Source organism: Dipodomys ordii, unplaced genomic scaffold, assembly GCF_000151885.1.
Source record: "Dipodomys ordii isolate 6190 unplaced genomic scaffold, Dord_2.0 Scaffold3, whole genome shotgun sequence".
Taxonomy (NCBI): Eukaryota; Metazoa; Chordata; class Mammalia; order Rodentia; family Heteromyidae; genus Dipodomys; species Dipodomys ordii.
Genome location: NW_012267219.1, coordinates 11846206 through 11861441, shown reverse-complemented (window position 1 = coordinate 11861441; position 15236 = coordinate 11846206). Strand labels below are relative to the sequence as shown.

Here is a 15236-nt window from a genome sequence, read left to right as displayed (position 1 = left end):
CCATCCATCATTAGAAACACATAAATTATTATAGAATTCAGAACAGGTACTTGAATGTTATTATCCTTACCACAATTTTATTAATAGAAAATGATGCTAAAATGTACTAGATACTTATTAACTTCTGGACTACAAGGTTTTCATTCATATGTTTATTAAATAATTTGCTAAGTGATAGTTTGATGCCCTAGATGGGCTTCAAAATTCAGAATAGTGAGCAGTTTCCTCTCTTCTCTGAGAAGCAGCCTGTTACTGCCACAGAAAGCTATAACAAAGTGGTTGCCTTGGAGCTGTGAAATAGAATGGCATCCCATTTTTATCCTAGTTTAACTTAGTTCTAAGACACATTTACAGATGGCTGCTTGTTATGGGGAAGGCATATGTGTGCTTGAATAAACGTGTTTATTCAAGACTCTTCTACCAAATAGAGAACTTCATAAAAACTTGGTGGCTCAGGCCTGTAATCCTAGCTACTCTGGAGGCTGAGATTTTTTTCAAAGCCAGCCAGGGCAGAAAAGTTCCTGTGAGACTCTTATGTCCTAATAACCACTCAAAAACCGGAAGTGGTGCTGTGATTCAAGTGGTGGAGTGCTAGCTTTGAACACAGAGAAGCTCGGGGATAGCTCCCAGGTCCTGAATTCAAGTCCCACAACTGACCACAAGAAACAAACAAATAACAACAAAAAAAACCCCAACTTTGTCCGCCATGATAGCACTATTGAAATTCGGTTTATTATTAGGTGAGGTTTGCAGGATTTTGGAAGCAAAGGATATAATGTTAAGGGATCAAGAAATAAATCTTATGAAAGAAGGTTGTGATTATCTTATGACAATTATTTGTGCAGGTTACTTTGCCATAGGCATGCCAAGGGAAAATCTGAGTACACAGTTTGCAAGGTGCTATATGAATGAAACTACTGTTTGTGATGTACTCATTGCTTATTATGTTACATAGACCTTCTATTTGTGTTTTAATTGTTTTTGCCATAATTATACTCTCTGTGATTCATATATATTATCTATTTCTTCCCAAGGCCAATGACTAACAAGAAAAATACTGTTCAGTTCAATGGATATTTTTATCTAACAGAGACACAAACATGAATTTATAAGTATTTAAGTTTAATTGCAGTCATTAAACCTAAAATAGGAACAGCTAAAACAAGACAAAATAGTCTGAGTGGCTCCTTGAAATGGTATGGTAGTTCTAGTTGTATCAAAAACCAATATCTTTGTATACTATTGCTCTGTTTGCTCCTTCTATCTAGTTCCTTCATACCATTTATGTTTAAGCTGGTACAAAGGAGGAAAAGTGCAAAGCAAGACCATATCACATCTGTTTATATCATTGTTTAATCACTACTATCTTGATCAGATGTCAGTGATCAGTTACAAAGAAAACAGTCTTGAACTAGACTGAAAAGGAAACAATGATTGTTTCCACACAATCATTAAACGCAAGATTTCTGTCCTTAGTAACTTCCAAAAGTTCTGTAAGCATTAAAATTATACATAGCCAACTACAAAACAAACAGTATCAAATAAACATGAAATGAGAATTGTGTAAAATGTTTCATTTAAGCACAAAAAGCTTAAACATGAGAGAAATCTTAATAATTTGTGAAGGAGAGAAGGCATCCTGGAGCAGAAATTCAACCAAGTAAAGAACTGTTGGTTTAGATTTGAAAAAAAAAAAAAAAGGAAAAGGGCTGGGAAGGTGGCTCAGTGGTAGAGCGCTTGCCTTGCATGCATGAGGCCCTAGGTTCGATTCCTCAGCACCACATAAGCAGAATATGCTGGAAGTGGTACTGTGGCTCAAGTGGTAGAGCGCTAGCCTTGCATGCATGAGGCCCTGGGTTCGATTCCTCAGCACCATATAAGCAGAATATGCTGGAAGTGGTACTGTGGCTCAAGTGGTAGAGCACTAGCTGAGGAACAGTACACAGGCCCAGAGTTCAGGCCCCATGACTGACAAAATAAGTAAATAAAAATTTAAAAAATAAAATAGGTATTAGAATGACTGATAAATAGTTTTCCAAACTATACTGACACCTAAAAAGCCTGAAATGCCTTCGTGTTCTCTCTTTAGTGGGGATGACAAAGCAGGAAAGAGGAGAATGAACAATAAATGCCCTCAATCCTTCAAGTCTTCAATCCTCCCAAGAGAGAATAATTTGCTTATCAGATTTTCCACAGGCATTACTGAATTGGATCTTTGATTTTTCTTCATGTCTTATGTCTTTCAGGGTGCTTTTCAGGAAATAATGATCACTTTTTGGCAATTCCTCAGAAGCAGAGTGGCAAGCCACTATTCATTTATCACCGTTCACAAGATATTAAGAAGAGTCTGGATATCCATCCACAAAAGATAAATAAGCATAGGTACCATTTCTCTTCTGAAGCTGACATAAGCAAACGTCACCAGATTGCCAACTCAGCATTTCCCAGATCTGCCGGTGACCCATCTCTTAATCTGTTGGCTATGACAGGGCAAGAACTTGAAGTGGAAAATCTTCCAATCCCAGCAGCAAATGTGATTGTGGTGGTAAGTGTCACTTTTAATAGGTGCTGATGCTAACATTAATGTAGTTGATGTTAGAAAGAAAAAAGTAACTAACTCTACATATTTACTATTGGATCTCCATGGCTATTTATCATAGCACCTCTCACTCTCTGATATTTCTTCTTTGTTACTGAATGGTTGTCTGTTTCCTTCCTCAAGTAAACTCATGGTGCATGGTAGGCGTTTAATAAGAATTTGAATTATAATTTACTTGTTACACTTGTAGCAGGTCCTGGGTTATACAGAACCTCCCACCTTCTGTACAATGTGTTTTAAAAAGATAGGCATCCGTGTCAGCTGGTGTAGATAAATAGCACTTTCTATGGATTCTCTAGTTCTTTGACCCAAATCATAGTGAATGAAGAAACCACTGAAAGGAGAGTTGTGGGAGGTGGAGAGTAGTTTGGTTTGGAGAGTAGTATGGCTTGAAAATAATTGATAAATAATATTCTTAACATCAGTTGATAAACACAAGGTGCTACATTAATCAAGATGGTACAAAGATCCTATTGTTTATGTTCTCTATGTGTGTGTGTGTGTGTGTGTGTGTGTGTGTGCTGGTCTTGTGAATTCAGGGCCTGGATGCTAGCCCTGATATTACTATTATTTTTTTTCCAGTCCCAGGGCTTGAACTCAGGGCCTGGGCAATGTCTTCTGGGCTTCTTTTGCTTAAGGCTAGTATTCTACCACTTGAGCCACAGCACCACTTCTGGCTTTTTCTGCTATGTATTACTGAGGAATGGAACCCAGGGCTTCATGCATGCCAGACAAGCACTCTACCACTAAGTCACATTCCCAGCCCCAGATATTATCATTATTATTATTATTGCTCAAGACCAGCAGTCTACCACTTGAGACACAGCTCTACTTCTAGTTAATTGGAGATAAGACTCATACTGACTTCCTTGCTCAGGCTGGCTTCAAACCACAATCTTCAAATCTCAGCTTTCTGAATATCTAGGATTACAGGCATCAGACACTAGTACCCTGCTGTTTATATTCTTAGAGTGGTAATTCAGCAGGGGTGCCATAGTTGACACCCTGTTTGTACTATGGTTCCTCTCATAATGGTATAAACCACAAAAACTACAAATCAGTTGATCATTACACAACATATATATGAATTGAAACATTACATTTTAACCCATATGTGGAATTTTCATGTATCAGTTAATTTTTTAAAGTGAAAACTATGAAGCCTTTGGCTCACAGCTGTAATTCTAGGTGCCCAAGTGGAGAAATCCAGACATTTTGGTCGGAAGCCAGTCTGGGCAAGCAAAATTAGCAAAATATTATTTCAACTAATAAGCTGGGTGTGGTGGTATTCAGTTAGCTGTAGAGGTATATATAGGAGTATTATAGTCTACACCTGTCCAGGTACAAAGGTGGAACCCTATTTTAAAAAAAGTAAATCAAAGAGAGTTGATGGTTTGGTTCAAGAGGTAGAGTGCCTGCCTAGCAAGTACTAGCCTCTGATTTCAACCCCCAGCATGAGAGAGAGAGAAAAAGAGAGAGAGAGAGAGAGAGAGATGAAGGAAAGAAGGAAGGAAGGAAGAAAGGGAAGAAGGAAGGAAGGAAGGAAGGAAGGAATAGAGATCCATAACTAAAACCCCTATAAATCAATATCAAAATGATTACTGATTTTTTGTCCCAAAATACAATTAGATGAGCTTACTTTTGAGGCCAATATATGTCAATGAAGCTAGGTTTGCATTTTGGAGAGTTTCTCTATGTATCACATGTAATTCAATTAAATGTACCCCTTTTACTATATATAGTATCCTTCATTCAGTTTTGAAAACCAAAGATCCATTCGTTGATGTTTTCAACTAACATTTATTTGATTCAGTTTTTGCTTGGAATATGTGAGAATAGAAACAAATGGAATACAGTCTCTGGTTTTACTTAAGAAATATCTGGAGGTATGCTGATAATTAAAATAACAAATCAGAAAAATAATAAATTGAGAACATAATATGAATTTTTTGTTAAAAGACAATATGTAGGTTGTTTGGTTTCTTGAAAAACATGAGCGTATTTTATTTCTTTGGTTTTGGTTTTAGTATTGATTTTTTTCATTTCATTAGTAGCAGATATTCTGAAGGTAAAAGCCATGTACTTTGTCTATTCAGTGAAGATGGATGATATTAATGATATTTCTATATCTGTACAGGCCAGTGTTAATGCTAAGACTCATGGGAGATATTTTCTCTAGTGATCATCATATACCCATATTCATATTCATCAACTCCTAAAGTCACTAGGAATTACAGCTCAAGAGGTTCCTTCTATCTTGTACTGTTTAGTTAATTTAATATTATGAATATAAAAGGTATAAATGAGGATCTCTTGGCTATTTTACTTCTAACCTATTTGTGGTTTGGAGATTAATGATGTTCTTTTTCTTTTGAACAATGGTCATGCAGAAGCAATAAATGATTTTGCTACATTAGTGTTATCTAACCTCTCAGGATCTAGCTTGCAACCATAATTGCTAGTACTGTTTCTTATAATCCACTTACATTACTTATGCATATGGTGATTTATTAGGTAAACCAGAGAAATGATGTTCCAAATAAGTCAATAATGCTCAGCCTCTTCAAAGAGCAATGGAGTGACATACAATTAAATATCAGCTGGCCTGAAGGACCATTTTTTCCAGAAAATCAATTTAGAAATGGGATATAGAAGATGTTTGCTACATTTTCTAGGTAGCTTAATGACTATGATGTAATAATTGATGTATGCCTATGCATAAAGCTATACAGGTATTGAAAACATATGTAAATAATTTATTATTTGGAGAATGCTGCAGTGGTTCTACAGATTTATTTTAAAGATTAAGTTATAGTAAAATGGATAGTGCTGATGAAGATCAGCTTTTTGTTATTAGAATTTTTTCCAGAGAGTATAGAAATCTTCCTCTTAACCTGTAACACTTATATCAAACTTCTCATCTCAGAAAGAAATATATCTTTTTTTCTCCACTATTTTCCCCTCTCTCATTTCTTACATCATTTCAATAAAGTTCAAAATGAGAAATTTTAAAAGGGCATGCATTTTCCCTCCCTTACAGGATCCTAACTGTTGCATAAATCATTTTTTTAAAAAAATACCTACAAATTAATTTTTTCATTGTTCTTCTATCTTTTGTAATCAGGTATAGTTGACATTTTTTCCATAGGAAGGGTAGCACAATGAGTATGGTTATACCAAAGAATGTTGATTCGTTTCCAGAAATTCAATTAAGAAGCTGTTACTAGGCTTTCTGTGCAAGTACAATGTAGAAGGAGAATGAATGGCCTGGGAGGTTAGTGCTGAGATAAAAGGGTAAATGGCTTTTAACCAAATATACATTGGAAGTCCCGTTTATCACATTATCTCCAAGATGTGATATTTGTCAGGCCACAGAGCCACACACTAGGATATAGGGAACCCAGGGATGGCGGGAAAAATTATTGCAATAGAAGCAGCTAAACCTCTTTCTAGCTCAGTATAGGTAAATGAATGATGACTGTTTTAGCTTGGTCGAAATGTGAGAAAACTGTAGACTAGTAATACAAAAGAGATTGTTGAGGGGTTAGTAAAGAAAGCATAGAGATAGGGAGATTAAGGTCTACTCCATAGATCATAGGGAAGGGAAAAGAAGAGAAAGGAGAGGGAAGGGAAGTGGAAGTAGAAGAAGGAAAAGAGTTTGGCAAGGGAAGGAAAGATAAGGAAGGGAAGAAAAGAGAAAGCTGAGTAGCAGGGAGGCAATGATATGAAACTAGTTCTCCTAGAATCACATAAGGAAATGGTGGTGAGTTTTCAGGATGAGATAGTCTCTGAGATTCTTGGAATCCTGTAGCTTTATATCTTACTCACTACTCAGAGACTAGTACCCAGACAGATTTTTATATTGTTATTTTGACACAAAACATGCTTGTAAAGTATTGTTCAACTGTAGTCCTGGGGAAACTGGAAGTATCATGTATCAAAGGAGTTAGGAGTAAAAATAGTAACTACTAGACCCAACAAGCTAAACCAAGGAAAGACACAAGTCTAATGTAATGTGTGGGGTGACATCTGTAGCAAGATGTCTATTGGTAAAGCCCTGGAATACATCTCAGGTTCTTAGGTGGAGTGGACATAAAAGCCTGAGAGAACAAATCTAAAACAAAGTTCCAAAGCATAAGGTACCATGTGATTTTTTTTGTTGCTTTGTATGTTCCTCCCCCACAGTATAAACCCTGCTTTCAAAGGGAAAAAACAATGTGTTTAAATAGGGATACAGGTGGACCCAATGTAACAATGAGATGTACAAGACACTATGTTGAAAAATGAACTTTACAATTTAGGCAGGGTGGGGGGGGTGGGGGGTGGGCAAGGGGGGAATGTAGTTGTGGATGGAGGTGGGAAGGAAGGGACATTAGGGGAAAATCAAAGGAGGAGGCAACAATGGTTGATAAGAAATGTACTCATTACCCTGTTCATGTAACTGTAACCCCTCTGTACAGTATTTTCACAATAAAAAACTTATTAAAAAAAGAAAGTTACAGTGTACAAGGATTGTTCAGATATTGAACTTGTGCATACAAATTTACAAACAGAAATGAAGAAGTCATGCAGAGAAATGAGGCCAAGTAAGGCATTAAACAGTCTGACAAGAGAGGCCTCAGGAAAATCGTCAATGGTTATTCATCACATGGCATTGACACAATAGCTAATTTGGGTATAGCAAGTTCCATGACAAAAGCACTCATCATTTCCTTTGTCCATTTCGGCCTTTAGCCTACCTTTCTTTACAAACTTGAAACCCTGATAACTTATCACTCCATCCTCAGAATTTCCTTTTTTTGTGTCAGAATGATGCCACAGAAAATTTTAATAAGATTGTAATACATGCATGCACACACACCACCTCCACGACCACTACTACCAATACCACTTCTTTCCCATTGCCGGAGAAATAAAATTATAATATCATGCCATGGTTTATATCTTGTATCAACTGAGGTCTCAGAACCCTTACCTAGAGATGTCATAAGGTCCCAACAACCTGCATTTATTAGTAATTCTTGGATTTTACGAAGTTTAAAGAGCATTGCCCTGATCTAGGCCTTGTTCCCATTTCTGACCTCATATCCCACCAACCTACTACATCCTGACTCCACAAAAACTATTCTGGTCATCCCTCTGTCTCTAGTTGCTAACTTGTTCCTGGATCAGAACTTTCTAGCAAATTTCAGCTGTTTCTAGACACTAGGATAATGATTGATATTTTTTAATCTATAATCTTTCAAGGGAACAAAGTATTCAAGCAATATAAATTGTTTAGTTCTAGTATTCAAAATCATGACTTAAAAGATGCACAGTAGCCATGACACAGATAATAAATGAACAATAGAGTTAAATTTGCTTTCAAAGGGTCTAGAAATTTTAGAAATTCTGGAATCCAAAACTCAGGTTTAACTTTTGCTCTTTTGTTAACCAAGTTTAAATGCTTTCTATTAAGTTACAATATTTTCATACAGTCATCTTCCTTTTAATCTTAAACTTCTGCATAAAGAAAAAGGCTTTGTGCTTACATTTTCTCAGATATCACTATCTCCTTGCAAAATAATCTTGAAGTAGAAATTCCAACTTGAGCTTGGCATCTTGACAGTTGTAGCCATCACCATCTGTTGCCTTTCTCCATTTCTTGCTATTAAAGCAGTGAGGAGGATCAAGAACAAATTCTGGAAATGCTAGAGGCTATGCTTTGGCAATGTCATGATGATATCACCACATTGGAGAACTCAGTACATCTGCTTGTTTTGGATCATACAAGCTCAATATTAGGATAACTGACCTCCCAAGAGAGGTCACTTAATTGATTATGATACTAAAGATAAACCTATTCTCTAGGTCTACTAAAATTCCTTGTGGAGAGAGAATAATTTAATTATCTATCTTCACAAGTTTTAGAATATAAATTATGTATCTTCACAAAGTTACAGAATTTTTGGAAACTATAAAGAAGAAAAAGGGAAACAAAAAGCTCTTAACTCAGATAATCAATGTCACCTTGAGATACATATATATATACATATATATGCATATTTACATACATATATATGCATATATACGTATATATATGTATATATGTATATACATGTATATATGTATATATATACTTTTATACGTATGTGCTTATATGCTTTTTTAACAATAGTATGAAATATGCATACACAAATTATGGTTTTTTAAACTTTATATTATGGACACCTTTCTTTTTTCTATTAATAAGTTTTTTATGGTGAAAATACCATTCAGAGGGGTTACAATTACATGAGCAAGGTAATGAGTACATTTCTTATCAAGCATTGTTTCCTCCTCTTTTGTTTTCCCTTACCATCCCTGCCCCCCCCAATGTTGTAAAGTTCTGTTTTCGACATACATCTTATATATCTCATTGTTGCAATGGGTCCACCTGTATCCCTATTTAAACAATTTGTTTTTTCTCTTCCCCTCCACAAATTATACCAACATCAAATACAGTGAAAACAGGGGTTATACGGTGGGGGAAGGATATACAAAGCAACACACCTTGCATGCATGAGGCCCTGGGTTCAATTCCTCAGCACCACATAAGCAAAAAGAAAAAAGCTGGAAGTGGCACTGTGGCTCAAGTGGTAGAGCACTAGCCTTTAGCTGAAGAGCTGAGGGACAGCGCCCAGGCCTAGAGTTCGGAGCCTACAACCGGACCTCCCCAAAATAAATAAATAAATAAATATGTTAGAAACAATTGCAAGAAAGAAAACATTTGAGTCCTTATTTTGGGGTTCATTTCGCATAACATCAATTTATCTGACCTTTTCTGCTTGTCTCAGACATATACTAGTTATTGCAAATAAGGGAAACCATGGACACCTTTCAAGTTATTAAAAATCTGTATACAGCATCACTTTTAATGGCTATTAAAAGTACTTGTATAGTAGAGTCTAGTTTTGTATATTTTTCATTCCCATATGTACTTTGAGTTAGGGCAGGTAATTTTGAAAAACAAAATAAATATTGACTATATCAAATACAGTCTTTTTTTTTTGTCAGTCCTGGGGCTTGAACTCAGGCCTGGGCCCTGTCCCTAAACTTTTTTATTTTTATTTATTTTTTATTTTTATTGTGAAAATACTGTACAGAGGGGTTACAATTACATGGGCAAGGTAATGAGTACATTTCTTATCAAGCATTGTTGCCTCCTTCTTTGTTTCCCCTTCCCATCCACCCCCGCCCCTCCGCCAAAGCTGTAAAGTCCGTTTTTCTACATAATGTCTTGTACATCCAATGTTTCAATCGGTCTACCTTTATCCTTATTTCAACAATTTGTTTTTCCCTTCCCCTCCACAAATTATACCAACATCAAATACAGTGAAAATAGGAGTTATACCTTTGGGGAGGGACATACAAAGCAACAAAGAAATCATCTTATAAATATGTTAGAAACAATTACAAGAAAGAAAAAAAAACATTTGAATCCTTATCTTGGGGTTCATTTTGCCTGACATCAACTTATCTAAACTTTTGTGCTCAAGGCTAGCATTCTACCACTTGAGCCACTGCTCTACTTCTGGCTTTGTGCAGTTAATTGGAGGTGAGAGTCTCATATTCCTGCCTGGCTGACTTTGAAGTGTGATACTCAGATCTCAGCCTGCTGAGCAGCTAGGATTACAGATGTGAGCCTCTAGTGCCTGACTCCAAGATTCCTTTTATATCAACTGTCAGGTAACATTGTCAAGAGAATTTGTTGAGCTTATTATAGGGGAAAGTATTTTCTCTATGAGCTCTGCTCTCTATATGTAAGATACTATTTTCCCCTTTAGAAAACTATATATAGATATAGATATATTCCATAGATAATTCTTCAGCAAGGGAAACATTTAAAGTAGCCAAAGAAGTAAGGAGAAAAAAAGGAAAGAATATTAGGTTCAGAAAATATGAAATATGCTATTTGGGTAAATTTCTTTGAAGAAGATGAAAAGCACTGTTCTTCTTTATACTGGAGCCTAAAAAATCTTTTCTTAATCCAAAGATATCTACAATAATGTCAAAAATAGAATACAGATAAACAAAGTGTGTGTGTGTTTCCTTTGGAGCAAATATTTACTTGGAGCTGGTAATTCTCTATATTTATCCTGTGGTTTTTCTCTCCATCAGTAACTTTATCCCCTTTTTCCTTACCTCTTTCTTTATTTCTCTCTAATCATATATCCCTCTAAATTGTGTGTACTATTTTGCTACTATACGATATATGATTGTAAACTTTCCCTGTTAATAGATAATTTTATTGGGTTTTCTAGACATTAGGCACTAGCCTTGTATGATGTGATTGTCCTTATTAATTAATTAATTAATGCTTTAGTTCTTTCAATACAATCCCTATGGATTATAGAGATGATTTTGTTCTTGCTGTTGGTTGTAGGGCTTGAACTCAAGGTCTAGGCACAATCCCCGAGCTTGTGTGCTCAAGGCTAGTATCACTTTGAGCCACAGCTCCACTTCCAGTTTTCTCATTGTTAATTGGAGATATGAGTCTCACAGACATGCCTGCTGGGGCATTTAAACTACAACCCTCAGATCTCAGCCTCCTAAATAGCTAAGATTATTATCATGAGCCACCAGCACCCAGCAATTTGTTCCTTTTTTTATTTCATGAAAACATAAAAGCTATAAGTCTCTGGGAGTTTTTTGTTTTTCCTGAGCCATGTTGAAAAACAAGATGCTAATCAGCCATTGGAATGTAAGCATTTAATCCAGATAAAGTCAACACCAAAACTCTAGGTCTCAGAAGTACCTACAGACCCAGATATGGCAGATAATACTTCAGGGGCATATGAGAATGGACACAGAAAAGAAGAGGTGTCACTGTCACTGTTCAGGGAAAGAATACCAGAAAAGGAACACATGGAAATGCAGATACTACACTGCATAAATTCTTTTGGTAATCACAACCAGCAGTGCATCTAATATTAGGTTATTATGCCAATCAAAGTCTGCTTCCTAACCCTTCATTTTCTATTCAAGAGGGTATAAACCATAGATCTGGCTGTAACCTTTTTGAGAGAAAGCTCTGGGCCTTCTAGTAAACTTAATGTAGTCTTAAACAATTCTTAGATACTTGAACCAAATAAGAAAATCTAGATGCAAAGAGGGAATTGGAAAGAATACAGAAGAATTGGCCTAATGAGCCAAGAACTTTGCTTTAGTTGTGTGGATTCATTGTTGTTACAAATGTATTACTTACACTAAGGGATTTAGTGGGTATAGTGAAAAAAAATTAACAAGGTGGGGAAAACATTGGGAGTTGCTAAAAATGGCCATAATGTATCAGTGTGTAAGTTCCAATTCTTGTTATGCCTCCTTCATGTTTGATGTAGCTTTTGTGACTTACTTTTGTCTATATTTTGTTTCCTTTAAAATGAGAGTAGAAGAACCTTGTAGAGTAATGAAGATTAAATTTTAAAACAGTGAAAATATCAGTGTGTAGCATATGATAAGCACCCAATAGATAATAACCACAAAGAAACATTCTTGCTACTTTATATGAAAGTTAGGAAAATTTTTTGCCATTATTTTTTATTTATATTTTTAATATGTTATGTATATCTTTAGTTTGTTCCTCTTCTTCTACTACTAAAATTTCGGTAGTTTATAGATTTGGTCTTTTGATGGTATCCCAGAGGTTTTATTTTATTTTTTATTGTAAAAAAGTGACCTACAGAGGGGTTAGAGTTACATAAGTCAGGTAACAAGTACATGTCTTTTTGAGCAGTGTCACCCCCCTCCCTCATTTTTTCCCTGTTTTTCCCTTCCCAGACCCTTTCGTCCCCTCGAGTTGCATGGTTCATTTTCTAACCATGTCTAGTGAATGTCACTGCTGTATTTGTTCACCCTTTGTCCCACTGTTTCTGAGCTTCTCCTTACTCTCTCCACCTCAAATAAACTTATATACAATACAAAGGGTACAGAAATAAAAAACAGTGACAAAAGAGAAAAATAGAAGGAAAATAAAAAGAACTGCAACCAATACAATATAAAACCACTTGTTTCCAATTTGTGGAGTTATCATATCCAAGTGTAATTTTTGTTTTTTTTAATCATCCATTGTGCACACTGATAGATTTATAAGCACTTTCCAGTTACCACAAATGAGGGAAACCATGAGACCTATGTTTCTTTGGGTCTGGCTCACTTCACTTAATATAATTTTTCCAAGTCTTTCCATTTCCTAACAAATGGGGCAATGCCATTCTCTCTGATGGAAGCACAGAATTCCAATGCATACACATTTTCTTGATCTATTGGTTCACTGAGGGACATCTGGGTTGATTCCATACCTTGACTGTGGTAAATAATGCTGATATATTGCATTTATATTGACTTAGCATTTTACCTTCATCTTTGTCTGATGGATCTAGCTCCTTTACTTTATCAATGACTAATACTCGTTTGTTTTTTTAAACTATCTTATTAGGAAAGACTTACAATTGGGCTTTTTATTTGGGTTACTGAGTATTTCACTTCCTAATGTTTTGGTTTTTTCAGGGTTTCTATATTTTTATTGAAATCACTTTTCATATTCTGTATAGTTTTCCTTCATATTTTTGTTGAAATTCTCTTTTAATTCAGTCAGCTCTATTTTTTGTATGTTATTTTTACTTACAAAAAGAAAGTAATAAACTCAATGTTACATCAATCTCATTTATGAAAATAGAAAAAATACATTTCTGGTGAATAGCTAGTCTAAGTGCATCATGGATACTGGATAATTATTCATACCTGTAAGGAATAAGAAAGTAGAGGAAGATGTGCAAACGTTTTAAGTAGATACCTAATTCTTATACCCTAAAACATCCATCCATTCAAAAACAGTTAAGTGTGTCTCTGGTAGTTAGACAAATTATAGGGATACAATTCTGTACAAGATAAACATGATCCTTGCAGCCATTTAACAGTGTGAAAAATGGCTGAGAAAAAGGCAAAAAAAATAAGCAAATAAGTAAACACAACAATTTCAGATAGAATAAGAAAGAAAACAAACAAAGTTATATTACAGGAGAAAAGAGTTGGTATTATATTTACTGGCTAGTGAGAGGTTCTGTTGGAGAGTCAAGGGCATCCACAATTTAATCAAGGTGCCTTTATTAAATGGAAGCCATGTGAGAGAAGTATCATTTTGGCGCCCAACTCTGTTAGAATGCCAAATCAGGTATTTACGAAGTGCATTTCCTTCAGTAAAGTTACTTAACATTTCTTATTCCAGTTTCCTCATTTGTAAAAAAAAAAAAAAGTGAAACTAAGAATATTCCTGACTGAGATAATACATTCAAAGCCCTTAGCACCATGCCTAACACATAGTAAGATCCTTATTGAAACTGGTTGCTATTATTAATTTTGTATAGAACAATGGAAAAATCTATCTTTCTGATCTCAAAATCAAAAATACTTATATTTCTTATGAGCCACTAGTGGGCTTATAATTATACCTTTCAAATGCTGAGAATTGTGTTTCTTTCTTTCTCTTGACTGCTGAGAAGCTGAGAGGCAAATTTGTGATCTACCTCTAACAAATGGTGAAAACTTTACTGAATGTCTTATTTATTTTGTGAACTAACCTCATTCTTGGCTGGAGGTTTTCTTTTTTTCTTCAGTTACCCTCCTTCCAATTCAATTTCCTTGTTTCCTTATTTTTTGATTCAATTTACTTTTGTATTATATGTGTTTTCATACACTGCTATAAATCCTTTCTCAAATACATTCTGTCTAAATAAATAGTAGCTGCAACGAAATAGCCATCCATAGGGAAAGGTTGAGTGTGAGTGTTAAACAGCAAGAAGACCTTTTTGAGGATACTCTTTACCTATTGAATATGAAAAAATAAGAATAGCTTATCAGAAGTAATTACAATATATGTGTGTGGCTTATTGGTCTGCAGGCCTCAACCTTACCCCAATCCCAATTTCAGGAGAAATTTTCATTTCTAATGTGAGCAGCTTGTACAGTAGAAATAATGGTTTTAAAAGAGTTCTGAGCCCTCATGCCTGTTTATCCAGAGACTACCTGAGAGATTATGGCCAAATCAATGATCAGTTCACATCTTTGAACTTAAAACTTCATGCTTACTTGGCTTTCTTACTTTGATCTGGAAGTCTACCACTTGAGCCATGCCTACAGTCAGCTTTTTGTTTATTAATTGGAATTGGAACCTTGCAAATTTTCCTGTCCAAGCTGGTTTCGAACTGTAGTTGTTGGATCTCAGTAGCTAGGATTGCGGGTATGACCCACCAGCACCAGGCTCAGCAGCTCCTGTTAAAAAATAATAATAAAAATAAGACTTTAAAAATAATATGTCAAGCCAGTTGCTAGGGGATCACACTTGTAATCCTAATTGCTCAGGAGGCTGAGATCTGAGGACTGAGGTTTGAAGCCATCCTGGGAAGGAAAGTCCATGTAACTTTTGTCTCCAATTAACCACCCAAAAGCTAGAAGTGGAGTTTTGGCTCAAGTGGTAGAGTTCCAACCTTGAGCAAAAAGGCCAAGCAAAGCTTGATGCCCTAAATGACATAGCTAGCAAGATCAATAGAAAGCCCACAGATTGGGAGAAGATCTTTACTAGCCATACAACGGACAAGGGTCTCATATCTAAAATATACTT

General features: G+C 35.5%; 1 protein-coding gene across 1 annotated transcript in view; it reads left to right on the top strand.

Moving 5' to 3' along the window:
- Nucleotides 1–15236, top strand: part of Ptprr (protein tyrosine phosphatase, receptor type, R) — a 214722-nt gene that overhangs the window by 17173 nt on the left and 182313 nt on the right. The window contains exon 2 of the mRNA XM_013023312.1: nucleotides 2247–2545. Coding sequence (XP_012878766.1) covers nucleotides 2247–2545 — 299 coding nt within the window. The remainder of the gene's footprint in view (nucleotides 1–2246; nucleotides 2546–15236) is intronic.